The sequence below is a fragment of the Hyaena hyaena genome, unplaced genomic scaffold, assembly GCF_003009895.1.
Source record: "Hyaena hyaena isolate Hyena2069 unplaced genomic scaffold, ASM300989v1 scaffold_187, whole genome shotgun sequence".
Lineage (NCBI taxonomy): Eukaryota > Metazoa > Chordata > Mammalia > Carnivora > Hyaenidae > Hyaena > Hyaena hyaena.
The window spans coordinates 2,503,149-2,522,190 of record NW_024080820.1 but is presented as its reverse complement, the minus strand read 5'-3'; the positions used below and the strand labels follow the sequence as shown (position 1 = coordinate 2,522,190).

Here is a 19,042-nt window from a genome sequence, read left to right as displayed (position 1 = left end):
GAGAAGAGCAAGGGGCCAAGATGGAGCCCTGGGTTACATGGACATGTAGAGGGGCAGACCGAGAAAAGAGACTCCTTAAATTTGAGAAGAAAATGATCAGAAAGGTAGAAAGAGCAGCCAACAGAGAGTGCTATTGGAGTAGCCAAGCAGGGTGTCATCAAGTATGACAGACGCCACAAATATGACCTGTTAGATGAAGACAAAGTAGTGTTCCTTGACTCCTACGTGTGCTGGCCAGGATGGCCTCAGTGAGAGCAAATCCAGGCGAAGAGTGCGACCAAAGCAGGAGTGTCTTGGGCCTGAGTTACGTGGCTTGGAAGAAAGCACTCAGCAGATGCAGAAGAAGCTACAGGACAAGAAGCTAGAGTGGGATGAGGAGTCTGGCTCCCTAAAGACCAGAGTTCCCAGTGTTCACCACCACCCACCTGTTAGGGAAAGATTAGACTTCTCTCTCTCTCCCCCGCCCTCTTCCTCTCCCTGTTCTTCCCCCTCACTCCTTCCCTCTCTCTCTCTCCCTCTCCCTCCCTCATCCCTTCTCGTTCCTTCTCTCCCTCCCTCTCTTCCTCCCTTCTTTCCATTCTGAGTTTTCTCTCCAGAAGCCAAAGCATAGCTTATATAACTGGAAACACTAAATGTATTGCCTTCCTAAGTGTTTTTAAAATAAGATGTTGAGAAGCGTGTATATTCAGGGGAGCCGGGGGAACCCAGGTGAGAAAGGGGCCGGAGCGGGGGCAGGAAGACGGGCCTCCTCCAGGTCTGCTGCCCGCCCTGTGGTCCGGGAACCGTGTGCGTGGCTGGAAGATGGACTGGGAGTTAGCATGGATGAGTGGATACACCGCCGGCCTTTCTCCACCCTCCCTTCACGGAGCCACAGCCTGTCTCTCCCACCTCTGGCTGAGGTGGCCGTGAGGGCAGTTGGCAGCATGCCTCCTGCAGTGGCGCCGTCAGACACCATGCGGACGCCTGCAGTGATGCCAAGACGGTGCTGTCCTGGCTGGGTCCCCAGCCTGCCCCCCACCCCCGGCCGATGACCATTTGCGACTGGAACTTGGGTCACACCAGTTCTCCTGCCCCCTCCTCCTCAGACCTGCTCTGGCTTCCAGGAAGGGCTCAAAACATAGTGTCCTCAGGAAGTGTCTCCCTGTTGGGCCCTTCCATGAGTCCCTAAGTCTGTGTGTCGGTCATTTTGCCTTTCCTGGGGGATTCTGCAGGTCATCCTAATTTTGGTTTATAAGACTTTGCCTTATTGGTGTAATCATAAGGCCTCAGGAGAATTCTCCATGACATCTAGGGGGCCATTGCATGCACAGTAGGTTCTCGGCTAAGGTTGGCTTGCTAGACTGTAAGCTCCCAGGGCGGGCGCTGGGCTCATGCCCCTTATTACCCTCTCCATCACCAGCCCCCAAGGCTCTGACCATCCCTCCATTCCACAGGTACATACTAAGCACCTACTATGTGCCAGACTAGGTAAGCTGAGAATTCAGCGGTGAACCAGATCCCCGCTTCTAGAAGAGGAAACAGCCAATAAGGAAACAAACACACAAACAAATCCAATAACCACAGGCTGTGGCAAGCTCTTCGAAGGAAATACACAGAGCTCTGTGACGACCGAGAGGCGTGTGTATGCCGACACCTGAGAGCAGCCGAGGAGGGAGTAAATAAGTTGCCCCTCAGCCTTCTCTTCCTATTTAACGGCCCCACGACTTAACTTTTCTTTCAGTAAAGTGTTCAAAGGGGTATAACACGGTGACATGGTCTGCAGTTTTCTGGTCGGTGGGTTCCCAGCCTGCTAACACACCTGATCCCTCACGAATCACCCTCTCTCTAAGGGTTGTTTACGTCACCTGCACTAGTGGGCGGCAGCCCTGGGGTCCCCTCAGAGGGACAAGGGAGAGGGCACCCAGCTGCTCAGCGCTCTGCCACTGATGCCTGGGGGGGTTTCTTTTGCAGGTGAGCCGGCCTCATCCCAGCGACCACCCTCTCCTGATCCTCTTCGTGGTGGGCGGGGTCACTGTCTCAGAAGCCAAAATGATCAAAGACCTCGTGCCGTCCTTGAAGCCAGGAACCCAGGTACTGAGACCTCTGTGAACGAGTCCTGAGGCAGAAGCGAGAGGGTGGGCGAGGGCCTTTTATTCGGCTCCCTGGCGCCTCTCCCCATCTCCATCCTGCCTTCCTTCTCCCACCCACCCCTCCCTCTGCTCCAAGGACAGCTGTCTTCCTGATGGGGGTGGAGGAAGGAGAGCTGCCCATTACCGTCCCCTCTTCTGCCTCTGGGCTACGGTGCTCATGCCCCATCCTGATTCCTGAGGGGCCTGTATTCTCGTGTGGCCCGAGGGGTATATAAACTCTTAACTACTCGAGTTTTCACTGCTTTCCAGGCTCCAGATAACGAGGGCAATCCCAGCGACCATCTTCCCACTGTGGCAGTTAGAGGCATGTTGTCAAGACAGTGACAAATGTTCTATCTTTCTCCTCTGTCGCCTCTTGCCAGGTCCCTCTCATTCCCCCTTGTATGTGGCCCCGTGGTTAAGAACACCAACCTCTTGATTTTATAGGACTGTCTTTGAGTCCTGCCTCTGTCATTCACTAGCCAGCTGCTCTGGGAGAGCTAAGCCTTCAGTTTTCTCATTGATGGAACAGGGTGAGGGTGGCTGTGAATCGTAGATCAGATAAGGGGAGAGAGTGTCCTTCCTAGCACAGTGCCTGACCCTTAGCGCTCAATAAATGGTGACTACTGTTGTTAGCAACCGTCTCGAGCAGCCTCCACCCTGCTGTGTGGGAGGGATGCTAGCTGCTGACCTGAGGGCCAGAGCCAAACGGAACGGGCTTCCGGAGAGGGAGAGCCCCTCTTTCTGGAAGTTCTGATCTGTCCAGGGAGGCTGAGCCTGTAACTCAGTAAGACTTCAAGTCCTTGCTTTAGTGGGCTCCCCAAAGCAGGCCATGGGACAGGGACGTGAGAACAGGTAGTTTACATGGGAGATGATCCCAAGAAGCAGAAGGGAGGGAATCCGTAAGGAGAGACTGGAGCGAGAAGCCAGAGAAGAGTGCATTATTGGGCTGGTCTGTGCCACAGGCAGCTGAGGCTGTATCCTCTGGGGACCCGAGGAGCCGGGACCACATAAGACATTTTCCCATTGATTCTCCCCCTCATCCCCATGTGCAACTCGCCTCTGGGGAGCTTAATCTTCAGCTTTGTGCCACCCCTGCAGGCAGCTGAGCAGCTCTCCATGGTCTGGAGAAGGCAAAAGAGATGTAGGGACAGTGCTCTGGGTGGAACGGAGGCTCACGCAGGGGACTGTCCACCACAGCTGCTCAGAAACCAAATGGGGTTCCAGCCCAGGCCCGGGGCTGGTGGCGCTGGTGCCTTTGGCTCCCACAGCACCCATGGCCGTGTAGCACTGGACTGCCCCCGGACTGCCTCCCATTCGCTGCCCAGTCTCCACGGACAGCCATGGATTCCTTGAGGACAAAGGCTGGGGCTTCCCAGGCCTGCGCACGTGGCAGGAGCTTTGGAAGCCCCGTGGCCCTCCGGCTCAATTGGCCACAGAGCTGGTCTGGTGTCGCTGAGCGGCCAGGCCACCTGGTGAAGTAGAGAAGGGCCCTGATGGTCTTCAGATGCCCCACTGGGGGACGGACCCGAGTATCTAGGCAGCTACAGTAAGTTCCTGCACAGGGAAATGACCACACATTGGCTGTGACCATTTCTGCCCCTACTACCGCCTGTCGTGGTCATAGCTGGTGAAATTTCTGGCCATGTGGTAAATTCTGCTTCATTTAACACCCTTTCAGCAGTGTCAAGGATCTGTTTAGTGAGCAATCATCTTTTGGAGCAAGACATTTTTTTAAGCCACACACTTCTCGCTGCCCCTAACGAGGCGAACCGAATTCTTAGCTCTCCAGAACAGTGCTGCGTTGTAACACCCCGACGGACATGTTAATCCGCACTCTCAAAGGATAAAATGCAGACGTTTTTAAAGCTGTGTGACCTGCGTTTGACAGCCCAGACCTGGAATCTGCGGCGGCTTGGCTATCATCTGACCGCACGCTCAGAAATCTGCAAAGAGCGTCTCAAAGAATTCAGGGCTTAACGAGCAGCCTGGATTCCTATGTGTCCCTCGTGCAAAAAGTTCCCCCCGAAGAGCTAAGAGGCCCCCAGGGAGACTCCAGAGGCAGCATGGAAGGCCGGCGGAGGAGGCAGGAGCACCATCGTGCCCTTCTCCAAGCTTCTGCAGGCGGGGGACCACCTGGGCGTTTGCTGGAGTTACGCCCGCGGAAGCAGACCTCCCTCTCTTGACGTCAGAAGACACAGCTGCCCTGTTCAGCAGCCAGCTCTGCCCAGATCTGGGACAGGAGCAGCTTTCTGCTTTTCGAAGTGCGGCGGAAATCAGGCCTCGCTGCTCTAGCTGCACACGGAATGGCACACGTCCTGGTGTCATTATTGACTCGGACCTCCGTGCGTGTGGAGAACACAGGGGAACTGACGGAAAGGAGTAGGTTCTGCTGAATCTAGGTACCCAACGAACCTTCCACCAAGAAACTAACCCTGACTTGACTGTCGGTATAAACAGCGATAATGTACATATCTAACACTTATATTCTGTCTTTGCCATCCAGCCTGCCCTTGAACATCTCCGGTGATGAGATGCCCCCTCCCCCTGCGGCCTACCTGAGTCTTGAAGGGCCTTACTGATATAACTGTCTCCCCTAGATGCAGCCAAATCAGCCTCCTAGAGCCGCCCCCATTAGCGCTGCTTCTAGCTGGTTCTGGCTCCCGGCCCCACAGAATTGACAGGCAAATCAGGCTCGTCCCTCTCCCACACCTTCTCCCCTGGCTCTGCTCTTCTCCAAACCGAGGCTTTTCGGTCCCGTGACGGGCACCTGGGAGTGCCCTGACGGTGCTGGCGGCTCTCCTCAGCCCCACTCTTCCTCTGCCTCTCACACTCGGTTGGAACGGAGAGCCATGCCTCCGTGGGGACTGGCCCGTGCAGAGGCGGGTGGGGCCCCCTCCTCCTCGTCCCCCAGGCCCAGCACACAGTGTGAGAGATGGATGCTTTCAGCTCGGTGCTCACTGCTCTACAAGTGTCGACATCAGTGGAGTCGGTGGCCTTTTCTCTCCAAGTTCCTCAGGCTTGCCGGCAAGACTTACGCGTCCCGGGAGACCCCAGCGAGCCCTTGTCCTTGCCTGCGCCTCAGCCGGAGAGGCTCCGCCATTTGGGCTCTGGAAGGAGCACGGCGCCAACAGTGGTGGGGGTGGGGGTGGGGGTGGGGGAACCGGTGAGCCACGAGGGCGGGAGAAGGGCCTTGGGCACACTGGCTACACAGGCCTCGGCTGTCTCACAAGAGTCGACTGCCTCCCTTGGGGTCTTTTCCTACCACTCTTCTGCCTGCTTGCTCCCGTCCAGCGTCAGGACCTGGGCTTTTTTACTATTTTATTCCCAGCACCCCAAACAGGGTGAGGATGGCTGAGTGTCACGATTCAATGTGAACTACTGAACACTAGAAACTTCACTTGTAGTATTGTAGTATAAGATAGAAGTAGCTCTTCTGGAGAATTCGCCAGCCTGTCAATTCATTCTGAGATTATGGACAACTAAGGCCAGTCTGACTTTGGTACCAATTGCCACGAATCTCTTATCTTCTCTGGATCTACCTGGGTGCTTTTTGGACCCAAATACAGGAATCTACAATCACATCTACTAAGTGGGATTAGTTGATTATTCTGCAAGCATTTGTTGAATATCTGCTGTGTACCAAGCCCTGTTCTTGTGCTAAAAATAGAGCAGGGAGCAAGCCAGACTTGTGCCTGCTTCCGTGGAGCTTCCGTGCTAAGAACGAATGACTGATGTTAAACACGACAACTCCAGCCAGAGGTGAGTGTACTAAGAAGACAGACAGGTGCCGTGGTGGCCATAAGTAGGGGCTCGGGGTGCCTTCAGATGGCACAGCCCCTCCTGGAGGAGAAGCCCCGGGGGCTGAGTTTGAAAGGCATTCAGCGACCAGCTCTTCAAAGGAAACAGAACCCATTGAAGGTGCATCCAGAAACGAATTCTCTTCCACAGGAAGTGACAAGGGTGGCGTGAAACAAGGAGTCCAGAGACCACACCTGCACCTGCTCGTCTCGTGGGACTGTCGTCATATTCTGCACCTCCACTCTCTGCCCCCGGTTGTTGGACAACGTGCCCGTGAGGCAAAGTGGGCGGCTGCAGAAGGCCCTGGGTCCCAACTACAGAAAAAAAGGGGATCGAAGAGTAAACTCCCCCCGCCCCACCCCACCCCAAACAGCCGCCACCATGAGGTAGGAAGCTTGGGAAGCGTCCCCTGGCTCTGGAGTGCATGCGCCTGGCACCGGCCTCTGTCTCACTCGCCGCCTGGTGTGGGGCCCTGTGCCCAGACGGCTCTGCAGGCTAAACTCTGTGGCTGGATGGGGGCCAAGAGGCCTGTAGAAGCCTGAGATTGTGGGAGGAAAATAACAGGGAGGGACCCTCCCGGAAAACACAGGGACGGGCCAGCTCAGGAGACAGAGGGAGGCCGTGCGGGCAAGCTGGCCCCGCCATCCACTGCTCGTCATAGGCAGGTGCACGTTGCCCTCCCACACTTTCTAGCAGTTCTCTGTTTCTGGAGCTGACCATCTAGTGAGAATGTAATAGGAAAAAAAGGAGATGGAGAAATATGCTCGTACATCCACGGTTTTGCATAACTTCAGGGATTTAGGACACCTGAGTCTTGTCTCTAAAACCTGGCTCCAGGTGATTCTGAAACTGATTGAAAGCCCCAAGGAGGAGTCTAGCGACCTCCTTCTGTTTTTTCTCTTTTCAGTTTAGGTTTATTTTATTCTAAAGCTTCTTACTCTGAGGAAAACATTCATGGGATTTTAAATTTATCTTTTTTTAAAAAAAATGTTTTAATGTTTATTTTTGAGAGAGAGAGTGTGAGCAGGGAGGGGCAGAGAGAGGGGGAAACACAGAATCTGAAGCAGGCTCCAGGCTCTCAGTGGTCAGCACAGAGCCCGATGTGGGGCTTGAACCCATGAACTGTGAGATCATGACCAGAGCTGAAGTCAGATGCTTAACCTACTGAGCCACCCAGGCACCCCAGAATCTCCCACCTTTAAAAGAAAAAAGGAGAAAAACCACTGTCCTACCCTGCTTCTTTCAGTGCACAATGTTAGAAATCAGATGGATGTGGAATCTAAACCCTGGGCTGCCCGCTTCCGCCGTGTAAGCAGAAATAGAACAGAAAGAGGCTGGCATCTACAAATTACAGTGGAGGCCGGCAGGAATGGAAAACGGAAAGAACGCCAGAGGGCAGGGTCAGTGTCGGAGCCTGGCCTCCTTCTGTGGGAGCCCGGGGCCGTCCGAGAACAGAGACTGAATCCTCCTCTTCCCGCTGGAGCGCAGGCGGCTTTCGTGCTTGCTCAGAGGCTCTGGAGAGCACTGGGCTCCTCCACCCCTGTCTCATGGACGGAAGTCCTCATCAGTGCGCTTGGCTGCCTGGCAAAAACCTAGTTCTCTTAAAGGAATTCTCTCCCGTTTAATCTGCCAAGCATCACACCTTTGGTGGCAGTTTATGAAATTTAATTTTATACCTAACAGGCTGATTTCAGGCTCTTGTAAGCATTTTCTTTCTCATTTTTGACTGCCTTTTTGTCCCAATTTGGCTAATTCTTTATAGTTTTTAGAACTATGTTAATCAAATAATACAGAAACTCCTTAGTTGAGTGGGCTGAAACCTCTAAAAATGCTCTGATGAGTCTTAAGACCAAAAGATGCCTAAGATGTGAAAATGCGCCAGGGCTATCAGCTATCACAGGGTAAATGAAGTGTTAGCCATGCAATCCTGCTCGGCTTCCCAGTAGGAGCTCTAGACAAATAGTTGGAGTGATTTGAAACAATTTTCCCAGAGCTATTTGAGCTATCTTTTACTAGAGCCTCCCAGTGTGAAAAGCTTCCTGCTGACCATCGCTAAACTCACTGCCTCCTTCCTTGTCTAACCGTCTTTGTTCATTCATGCAATCATTCACTAACTCACTATATCCAGGACCTGCTACACTTCAGGCACCGTGTTAAAAAACAGCGGGAAGACTCAGTTACGGCAACAAGGAATATAGTGTGAAACCAGCAGCCGTGGGAACGCACGCCATCTTTGGGGAGGGGTGGTCTTGGAAGGCTTCCTGGAGGTGGTGATGCATGAGTAGATTGTTGGAGGACTGAGAGGACCTCAGGCAAAGAGTAGGGTAAGGAAGCATCCTCAAAGTTCCACCTGTGAAATTGCAATAGTGTAGGGTGGCCACAACGTACAACGTAGGGGGTGTGGCAGCGAGGGGATGTGGCAGTGAGGGGGTGCCATCTGGAGGGCCAAGCAGCCATCGGATTCTCCAGTCCTGGGATGCTCTCTAGGAGGGTGGGGTTTATCAGAGGACAGGGAGGAGGCAGTCAGGATTTTAAGCCAATGAGTGATATGGTCAGATTTACACTTGGATAGAGGGAGTGCGGGCCGAGGATGAAAATAGTCAGGATGGTGATGATAAAGAAAACAATAATAGCAGGTACCATTTTAAGCCCTTCTAGAACCTGTCAACTGTGCTAAATAGTTGATATATATGTTCACATGCGATCCTCGTAAATAAACATGCCGAGGGATATCATTCCCACTTTATAGATGAGGACATTGATGCTCAGAGTGATGAAGCAACTTCTCCCGAGTCATTCCTCCAGCAAGGGGCCCAGCGAGGGTCCAAGTCAGATTAGCCACTCCTAAGCCTGTGCTCTTAACCACTGTACCATCTGGCGAGAGTCCTCGGTCTCAGCTTTCTCCCCTCCTCAGAGACCCCCTAGCTCACTTCACACACAGCCTTGGCTTTCCATCTGTTTCTTTTCAGCCCTCCGCAAAGCATGTCTCAGACACCCTCTGATTCAGCCCTTCTAAATACTTGCCTTTTTAGATGTCAGAGGCCTGGTCTTCGGTTCCAGCTCACTGGATGTGATGGATCCCCCTGTCTCCGTCAGCCGTGGCTACAAGCCCAGCACACGATCTGAGGGATGGATTCTTTCGGCTAGGTTCTCATTGCTCTACAAGTGTCAACATCAATGGAGTCTGTTGCCTTTTCTCTCCAAGTTCCTCAGGCTTGCCGGCAAGACTTACGCATCCTGGGAGACTCCTGCGAGCCCTTGTCCTTGCCTGCGCCTCAGCCGGAGAGGCTCCGCCATTTAGCCTCTGGAAGGAGCATGGGGACCTGCAGTGGTGGGGGTCACCGGCAAGCCATGAGGGCAGGAGACGGGCCTTGGGCACATTCGCTTTGTCTCTGTGCACACATTCTTGAAAATATCTGAAGAAGGGTTTCTTACCTTGTGGTCTGTGAATCCTAGTTGTACACAAGCCCCATCTGCAACTATATTCAGAATCTTGTGTGTGTGAACAGACACGCATTTTTCTAGAGAGTTCTTAGCTTTTATAACATTCAGAAGGAGATCTATGACCCAGTCACAAAACCACAATAAAGGTGCAGCTCACAGTTGCTGAGCACCTCCTGTGTCCTACGCACTTGACCTTATGTAAACCTTGCCATGATGCTGCCCGCTCAGGGCTGTTGTTTTCCTTTTTTTTTTCTTCTTAATTTATTTTTGAGAGAGAGAGAGAGAGACAGCGTGAGCAGGGGAGGGTCAGAGAGAGAGAGAGGGAGACACAGAATCCAAAGACAGGCCCCAGGCTCTGAGCTGTCAGCATAGAGCCCGACACGGGGCTCGAACCCGCGAACTGTGAGATCATGACCTGAGTCGAAGTCGGACGCTTAACTGACTGAGCCACCCTGGTGCCCCAGGGCTGTTGTTTTCCATCTGGGACACAAAGCATGAGGCTCCAAGTGAAGTGACTTTCCCCAGGGCACATGGCCAAGCAGCAGTGGAGGGGCCTCTACCGGGCTCTGGGGAGTGTGCGGGCCTGGGAGCCACCATTCTTAGCCACCCTAACGGCTGGGCGTAGAGAACCCTGGGGAGTCAGTAAGAGCCTCACCAGAGCCACACATTCAAATGGTGTCTGTACCGTGTGTGTGCAGATGAGAGGGGATGCTAATAGTCACTTGCTGCTCTCAAACTGTCGTCACATGGCTTCCAGGACAAATGTGAGCTCAGACTTCAGGGTCTTTCTTTCTGCCACAGACATAACTTGGCTGACGTTAACCATATATTGTGTCAGCTCATTCTCTCTCAAGAAAAAGTAAAAGAGCTGCTTTCAAAGGCTAATTTTTGTTTTAAACAGAAAACTTTTTAATAATCCACACTTCTTTAACAAGACGAAGAAAAGTAGAAAGTGCTTTCTTCTCTCCTTCTTCCTTTAACTTGGGCCTCATCTGCCTCTCTTCCGCAATGGGGTACGGACTCTGTTTTTGAGCAGTGAGCTGGGCATTGGTTAAGTCATTGGTTTGGGTGCGCCTGGAACGGTTTTGGGGAGCAGGAGGGGAAGCGAGTGAAGCGTGTGGTGCCAGCCTGTCCATAACCGGTGGCAGGTAGCTGGGTGAAGCCCGGTCGTGCCACCAGCCTGGCAGTCCCCTTGGCTCAGAGCTGGGCGGCGGGATTCCGGCTCCAGTACCTCCCTCTCCATTTCCCATAGTCACCTCCCACCCAGCCGCCTGCGCAAAACCTCACCGGCCCTTACACAGCGCATCACAGACCCAGCCCGGCCCTGGGGAGCAAGTACTACAGAGAGAAATCTGCCCCAGAGGAAAGGTCCAGAATGAAGGAAGCAGGAAGGGTCACCACAGCGACAGGCCAGAGAGGCCCAGAGGTCCCCACAGGCAAGGGGAGTAAAGTGGCCTTGCCCAGACCCCTTGACACTACCAAAGTGACCAGATGGGCACTTGGGCACTGGAGTCAGCCTGCCTGGGTTGTAATCCTAACTCCGCTATCTCCTGTCTGTCCTTGGACAAGTGATTTAACCTTTCTGTAATTTCTTTTCCTTGTCTACAAAATAGGAATACTATTTCTATTTCATAAGATTGTAACAAAGATGAAATGGATGTTAAATGAGATCATCCTCAGTGCCTGGCATGTCATAAGCACCAATAAATATTAGCTAATGGCATCATTATTCCATCATTGTTGTGGGTTGAGTTGTGTCCCCCTCCCAAAAGATCTTGAAATCTGAACACTGTGAGTGTGACCTTATTGGAAATAGGTCTTTGCAGGTGATCGGATTACGAGAGGTCATGAGGGTGAGCTCTACTTCAATATGACTGTGTCTTTATAAAAAGCAGAAACTTGGACGGAGAGGCAGACATGCATAGATAGAGGATGGAGTGAAGACACGGGAGGCTTAGAGGGGAGCGTATGGAACTGATGTTCGCTCATAGCCCATGGGAGGAACTAGCCTTGCCAACCCCTTGAGCTTGGACTTCTGGCATTCAGAACTATGAGATCATAAATTTTGGTTGTTTAAACCACCCAGTTTTGGGTACTAGGAAATTAACACAGGCATCATCATCACCACCCACAAGCACATCCACCTCTTGGGTGTGCCTTCTCGGGCTCCCTGAAGGAGCAAAGGCTTCCTGGAGAAGAGAAACCTCTATATTGAGGTCAAATTAGAGGATCACAAAGCTGCAGTATTTGATTGGATTCCATTCAGCAGTAAGGTGGTGGCTGGGCACAGCTAATCTCAGTGACAAGTGGTCAAAGGTTCAGCAAACACAGCCCTGCCTTCCTTCTACCCAGGACTCTAGCATCCACTGGCATTCCAGCTGCCACCTTCTGCCTTATCCCCACGGTCCCCCCCCCCACCCCCGTGACTTTCCCCATAGAAACACATTGCCTTTTATGTCTTGTCATCCAGTAACCTGGGATGGGTCTCCCTAACTGTCCCTGTGTGTGTGTCCTCTCCTGCCGATAGGTTATCGTGCTGTCCACGCGACTCCTGAAGCCACTTAACATTCCTGAGCTCTTGTTCGCAACTGACCGGCTGCATCCAGACCTTGGCTTCTGAGCATCTGTGAGGATGAGACCTACCCGAGCTGGAAATACCAACACTACTTCCCGTCACCATTCAAGATACGCCGCCGGAACCAAAGTCCTCTTACTAATCGTGGGTATGACGGAATTCTGCCCGGAGGGTCCTGGTAACCACGCAGCAGAGTACTTTGCATGGATTCCCAACGATTTTTTTGTTAATTATTTTCATTTTTCTAAAGGTGTCAAACTGTCTTTCAGCTGGCCTCGTTTGACATAATCCCCTTTTCTCCTTAACCCTCTACTTGTGATCTTCCAGTTTCCAACCGCAAGCTCACTGATTCTAAATAAACGCCTGTTGGCGATCGTTGGTAGATTACAAGCCATTTGATCTGCAGTTGCTCAAGAAATTTGACGTGCTTTACATCACGCGTGTGAAGATACTTTGGTTTTCCTTCAGATTACGTAACTGGGGAGGGGCCATTGCAAATGGGATCTGAGACCTTGCCAAAAAGGCAAGGAAGGGAGAGTGGGTGGCAGCTAGGACCAGACAAAGCCCGGCACCCTCCCGGTGTGCTCACCAGGCCGGCCCACCAGTCCGCTCGCAACAGAGGTGGAGAGAGGTCGATTGGAGGCCTGTCCCTGCCTCTAAAAGGTGTCCTCCTCTCCCAAAGGAAAGCCCCATAAAGATACCTGGTCCAACACAGTCTAGATGGGAGCCCCGCTCCCTGGGACTCATATGAGGTAGTGTTTCTATTGAAATAGAAAGCTCTCTTTTCTGTTTGCCCAACTTTTCCTTCTGGTCATAGCAGAAAAACCTAGACCCAACTAGGGAAATTATTTAAGAACTCTGGCGAAAAGTAACTGCGTCATCCACACATCTATAGGGGTATGGTTTGTGGACCTTTCTGGCGTCTCTAAAAGATGCTTGTAATAAAGAAAGCTGACAAACAGTTCGAGAGTGGGTGAAACAGGTAGGGGGAGTCAAATGTAGATCAAAACACTCGCATGTCTCTAATTTTAGTTCTCTGCAAACTAATGTTATTTTAGGGGCACCTGGGTGGCTCAGTCAGTTAGGCGTCCGACTTCGGCTCAGGTCATGATCTCACAGTTCATGAGTTCGAGCCCTGCTATGGGCTCTGTGCTGCCAGCTCAGAGCCTTGAGCCTGCTTTAGATTCTTTGTCTCCTTTCTCTCTGCTCCTGCCCCATTTGTGCTCTGTCTCTCTCTCAAATATAAACAGTTTAAAAAAATTTTAATAATAATGTTATTGTAGAAAAAAACTGTGAAGTTGGAAATCATTCTGAGACACCATCAAAGCAGGTTTTATAGACACCAATGTTCTTTCTTTTTTCTTTCTTTTTTTTTTTTTTTTTTTTTGTGGTTTTTTTTTTTTTTTTTTTCTAACACGGGTTCTCTCATGGTGCTAAAATACAGTGACTCCAGATGCTTCTTTCATTCCCCTAATCTAGAAGTCTGAATTTGAATTGGCAAGCCCNTAATGTTATTGTAGAAAAAAACTGTGAAGTTGGAAATCATTCTGAGACACCATCAAAGCAGGTTTTATAGACACCAATGTTCTTTCTTTTTTCTTTTTTTTTTTTTTTTTTTTTTTTTTGTGGTCCAAGTATGTTTTCCCCCTAACACGGGTTCTCTCATGGTGCTAAAATACAGTGACTCCAGATGCTTCTTTCATTCCCCTAATCTAGAAGTCTGAATTTGAATTGGCAAGCCCGAAAGAAGTGATCATCAAAGCAGAGATCACTATTTTCCAAAATAAGAAAAAAAATGTGTAATCTGTTCTGTGTCTCAGTGTATATCCATTCACTTATTCAGCCATTCATTCATTTCCAAATATTGAGTGGCAGGTCCCAGGCACTCCGCTAGGTTGCGGCCATGTTCGTGAATGAGCCAGACGCGCCCCTGACTTTGTGGCTCTCACGGAATGAGCCGCTGGGGCTTCTCCTGGTGTCCCAGCGCTTTGTGAGTATCTGCTCAAGGTTAAGTGTTAAACCATATGTCCCGATGGAAAGGAAACTTTCTGGAAATACAGAAACCAAGCTGCTAACAAGTAGTTACATCCAGGAAGGAGTATAGGTGGGAGGCCTCGGAAAAGGGCGAGTCTCACTCTTGACATACTTCTGTGTGGTTTGAATTTTCTTCACAGCAAACATGTAGATGTGTATTGCTTTTGTGGCTTTAATGTGTTCGTTCAAGTTAATTTTTTTCTCTAAAAAACAATGCTCCAAAGCTTCTAATATGGAATTAACGAAAGAAGGAAGTTCCTAATTGTACACGTTGTCCTTTAGCAATTACCATGGCCCCCAAATGCTCTCAATACTGTATTAAATATGATCAAAGGCAGTCTCTGTGTGGCGGGGGGAGATGTCACAAGTTAGGTTTATCACCTTCTTTTTCCATCTCTGCGGTCACTGGTTGGAGGAATTGAGCTAAAAGAGGCAATTAGGCAGTGGAAGCCTTTGCAGAAAAGAGGAAGTTCATGGTGGCCAGAGTTTGGTTTGAATAAGAAGGTGGGAGACACAGGACAGAACCCTGTCCCTTGAATTAAAAGCAGGAGCATAATGGAGACTTGGTATAAATCCTGCAAAGGGCCTTCATCAGATAAGGAAAAAGAAGGAACTCAGGAAATGGCACGTTGGCCCCTTGTTAGAACCTCCTAAAAGCCCTTTGGTGTTGCCGCCTTCTTGTGCTCGCTGCCCAGGAGTGGGAGAGAACAAGTGACAAAGGGACCGTGCCCTTGACCTCCTACGAAGGTCGGTGGACAGTGCTCCACAGTCTTCCCTGGCTTCGTTCTCCCTGTGCCACAAACAGTGGTGTGGACCTCTCAGAGCCTGAGGGCCTCTGTGTGGAAATTGCACGTACCAATGCAAGGTGCCCACCTCATGGGAGAGGCTGCTGTAGACGGAAGCCAGCCCTACATGGCAGCTCGCACATGACACCAAGGACTGGGCTTTTACTAGCGGGGACACCAAAGAAGTCTCCAAAGTCTCAACAGGAGAATAATGTCAAACGAAGACAGAAAATTAAGAGACATTGCTGGGGGCCAGGGAAGATGAGAAAATAGAGGAGGAAGAACACCTCGAACTTTAAGACAGTATCACCCAGAGGCCAGGGGCCTGTGGCTTGGATTCCAATCCCATCTCTTCCACACTGCAGTTCACTTCTTCTGGCCTCAGCAGACTGAAATCTTATGATCATAAGGCCAACCTCAGCGGGTCGGTGTGAGAATGAAAATGACAAGTCCATGTAAAGCACTTAGAACATGGCACACGGCAAGCTGGCCAAGAGCCTATGAGAATCACCATTATTGGAGGCAAATGTCTACCGATTGCCCATTCAGGGCCTCATGTTGTCTCTAATAGAAATTTCTCCATCACCAATGTTAGCCATGAAGTTTGTGTGGATTCTGAACTTGACCTCCTAAGGCCGACGTCCCATTCGACCCCGCGCAAATGTGCCAATTCTAAATGTACCAATTCTAAAGGCTCTGAAGGTGCCCTAACGGGCTGAGCTGAGTGGCAGTGCTGGTGTCTCCTCTCTCCGGCCCGGGGCTGAGTGCTCGCCGCCTGCACTCTGGCCAGCGGAGCCAAAACAAGCACGCACAGATGCAGACCTTCCGCCAAGGACCTCAGAGGCCACTCTTTATAAACACAATTGATAGAGGTGTAAATAACCGTGTAGCAATTGACTTCTGCCTTTGTAAACCTCCCTTCTGGAGTCCACTTCCCGGCAAACACTGCGGGCACAGCAGAGTGTTTGGAAGTGCTGAGGAGGGTGTCAGCCAGAGGTTGTCCCCAGAGGGCCAGGGCTATGGAAATGGCTCTGTTTACACCAGGGCCGCTTCCATTACAGAGTTATCCCAATAACAAAGAATCCCATCGCTCCCCTCAAGATCACTGTTATTTATTTTACCTTGGTTAGCAGAACCAAGATTTCAATAACAAGTAATCCAGTGTTATACAAGTTGTCTGCCATCCCTCCTCAAAAAACATAAAAAAAAAGAAAACAAGAAACCTCCAACTCTCTCTTAAACGGAATTTGTAAAAGACAAAACCAGATGATGGAGGGTATTTGAGAAGGGAGAGGGGGTAGCTGGGATCTTGCCACAATCAGTAATAACCCTCATCCTGTTCTCTTCACACCGAATTAGCAAAGTAAGGAGGACAGCAAGAACTTTCTGGAAACTTCTCTCTTTAGACTGTAAAGGGAGTGCAGAAAACATTAGTTTTCCTAGTGTATTTCTTCTAATAAGTAAAGCCCTATAATTCCGTCTTGGCCATCCCCTGAGGGCCTGTGTTAACTTACCGGCAGAGACTCTGCCGGGCAATCCCCACACCCCACCCCTGCAGAGGCAGGACCAGGAGTGACCCAACTGCTCCTCTCTGAGGGATTTGCCCACAAGCTTGTTCAGAAAACGCATTTGTCTTCTCCCTCTCCGGTGTGATGTCAGAGTACTCTGGGTCTCCAGAACGACGGGCACCCTGTGGGCACGCGCACCCCCCCACCCCCTTCCAAGCAGGCAGGGGCTGGCCGGAGCCCGGAGCCCGGGCGGGCTGGAAGGTTCTCCCGCCCCGACACACTGTGCAGCGGGTGGGCCGCACAGCCCTCCGAATGGTTTTGATTTGTGGCGGGGAGGAAACGGGAAAGCCAGACAGCAAGACAGACACGGATCCGGTGGTGAGGCTGTGGGCTGTGCCGGCCCCCGCCCCTGCCCGCGTCTTTATTACCGAGCTGGGACTGGGGGCCAGGGAGCGAGGCTGATGGCAACAGCAGATGTGGCCCGTCAGGGGGGCCGGGGGCTGGGGCGGAGCCACAAACCCAAGGCCGCCACAGGGGGATGGAGGAAAGTGGGCCAGGGCAGGGGGGACCAGGGTCTGCCAGACAAAGAAGAGAGTGCCCAGGGACACTTTGCTTGGAGGAGGGAAGCGGGGAAGCTGTGGCTGGTGGCCCAGGGACTAGGCTGTGGCTCCAGACAGGCGAGGGGTGTGGGGGAGCCCCGGACCGGCTACTTAGGAGCTGGACTTTGGAGCTTCCCCTCTCCCTGTCTGCAGAAGGGACAAAAACTGTCTATGGGGTTGGTGTGGGGAACATTATTATTTCAGATATCTCCTACAGCCTGACACAGGTTTCAATAAACAGAAGCATTCATTGTTACTACTTGTGTGGCCCTGAGCAGGTGATGTACCCCGAGCCTCAGTTTCCTCATCTTTAAAATGGGAGTGCTAGTATTACCTTCCTCATAGGGTCCTTCAGAAGATGATAGGAGATCATTTATAACCTGGCACATTATAAGTGCTCAATCAATTTTAATTCCTTTCCTTCCTCCTTCACCCTCCCATCCCTCCCATTCCTTCCCCTGGTGGCCAAGGAGGTGGTCCCCATCCTAGGTGGGAGACGGCCCTTTCTCAGTGCCATATGGCTGCAGTTCAGAAATTTTTAAACAAACACACAGGGATTAAGAAGTACTAATAATGAAAGAGATGAGCAAAGGTAATGAAACATGAAGCTGAATTCGTGAGAAGAAAATATGGTGTGTTCCAGAACTATAAATATTTAAGTTAGCCTGAGACACTGCCCAGAACTCGGACCTGGGAGGTTTTCCAGCAAGGTCTCTCTCACAAACACTTCATTCCCCTGGAGAGAGGACAGCTTTGAGACCCCCTTCCCACCCTAACTTCTGAGGTAAAGTAAGAGAGAGTGAGTCCGGCACAGTGGGAAAGTGAGAGCTAGTTGGTCAGGACGTGAAGCTCACAAGGGAGGGAACGGCCCAGAGGTCTGCAGCCTTGGAGAACAGACAGAAGGGGGTGGGGGAGGAAACAGTGTGCCAGTGATTAATGGAGGTACAGCACTGCTCAGCACCTTTCCAAGACAAAGCTGCCAGGAAAACCGTGTCTTCTTTAACTCCAGAACATGGTAGAAGGCCACTGCTAAGTACATAAAGGTTAACCTCTTATTCACTGGACATTGTGACTACAACCACGTGAAATCAATAAAACTAAAGGCGAGCAGAAAGTCATTGGAGGTGATTGTCCGTGCCTTTGAACTGAGATGTTTTCAGAATCGCACGTGAATACCATTTCTCTCCCTGCCCCCAACACACATCGCCTTCTCAGAGGTTGGGTTGGGTTATAGGTTCTAAAGTGTGGAAAACTGGCCTCCATATAAGGAAGGTTTGGGACGTCACCGGAAAGCCTGTCAAGAGCAGGCAGGATATTTACCGTGTGGGAAAACAGATTTGGAAGTCTGGCACCATAATAGAGTAGGCCCTCAATGGCCGGCCGTTTTGACTGCCTCCCTGGGTCCCATGGCCAAGCGGTACCCTGTATATGATGTATTCTAATAAGAACACTGCATACGTTCAGAAAGCATTGATTCCTGTCCTGTGTGCAAACTTGAGGACATGAGTCAAAACTCAGAGCCTGTCTTCCTCACCTGTAAATGGTAGTACTTCCTCCCGTCTGAGGTACCATAAGGATTAAATGAGATCACGCATGTGAAAGCCTTCCTCAGAGGTGTCATTATTTGCCCTTACAGACGGTAACTCAGCATGGCCCCTGCATGAAAGGTCTCCCAGTCCCAGAAGGAAGAGAAACCTGGCAGTTTCAGCACATCATTTGTGGCAGCAGAGACACAGGAAGGGCTCCTGACCAGCCCCAGACCAACAGCTGGGAGCTTCTACGAGAAGAAAGCACACCTCTTGAAAGCCGCATACCCCAAGAAGTTTGCCAGATAAATCACATGTATAGAGGAGCATCATCTTGTACAGAGGCGCGTGACCTTCGAGGCTTCGCTGAGACATCTTAACGGCATAAGACAGAGCGGGACACTCGTCTTCGCTTTAGCTGGAGGGTCATGAAGGGAATGAATAGGAGACACACTCCTCTTGACTAGAAAGCACCACATTACAGCTACAGCGCTCGTTAGCTGGCCCGTGAGCCTGTCTCCTCATCTGTAAAAGGGGGTGACGAGGATGCACCTTATCGGTTTGCTGTGAGACTGAAGAGATAACGCTAGGAAGGCACTGAGGGACCCTTTCTTTGTCTGAAGGACAGAAGGTGAACATTTCAATGGAGACCAGGCCAGATG

At 51.2% G+C, this 19,042-nt stretch overlaps 1 protein-coding gene across 1 annotated transcript in view; it reads left to right on the top strand.

Moving 5' to 3' along the window:
- Positions 1–12,318, top strand: part of SCFD2 (sec1 family domain containing 2) — a 231,514-nt gene extending 219,196 nt beyond the window's left edge. Inside the window, exons 4-5 of the mRNA XM_039241068.1 lie at positions 1,951–2,070; positions 11,881–12,318. Of these exons, the coding sequence (XP_039096999.1) occupies positions 1,951–2,070; positions 11,881–11,973 (213 nt within the window). The 3' untranslated portion in view covers positions 11,974–12,318. The remainder of the gene's footprint in view (positions 1–1,950; positions 2,071–11,880) is intronic.
- Positions 12,319–19,042: the final 6,724 nt, after the last annotated feature.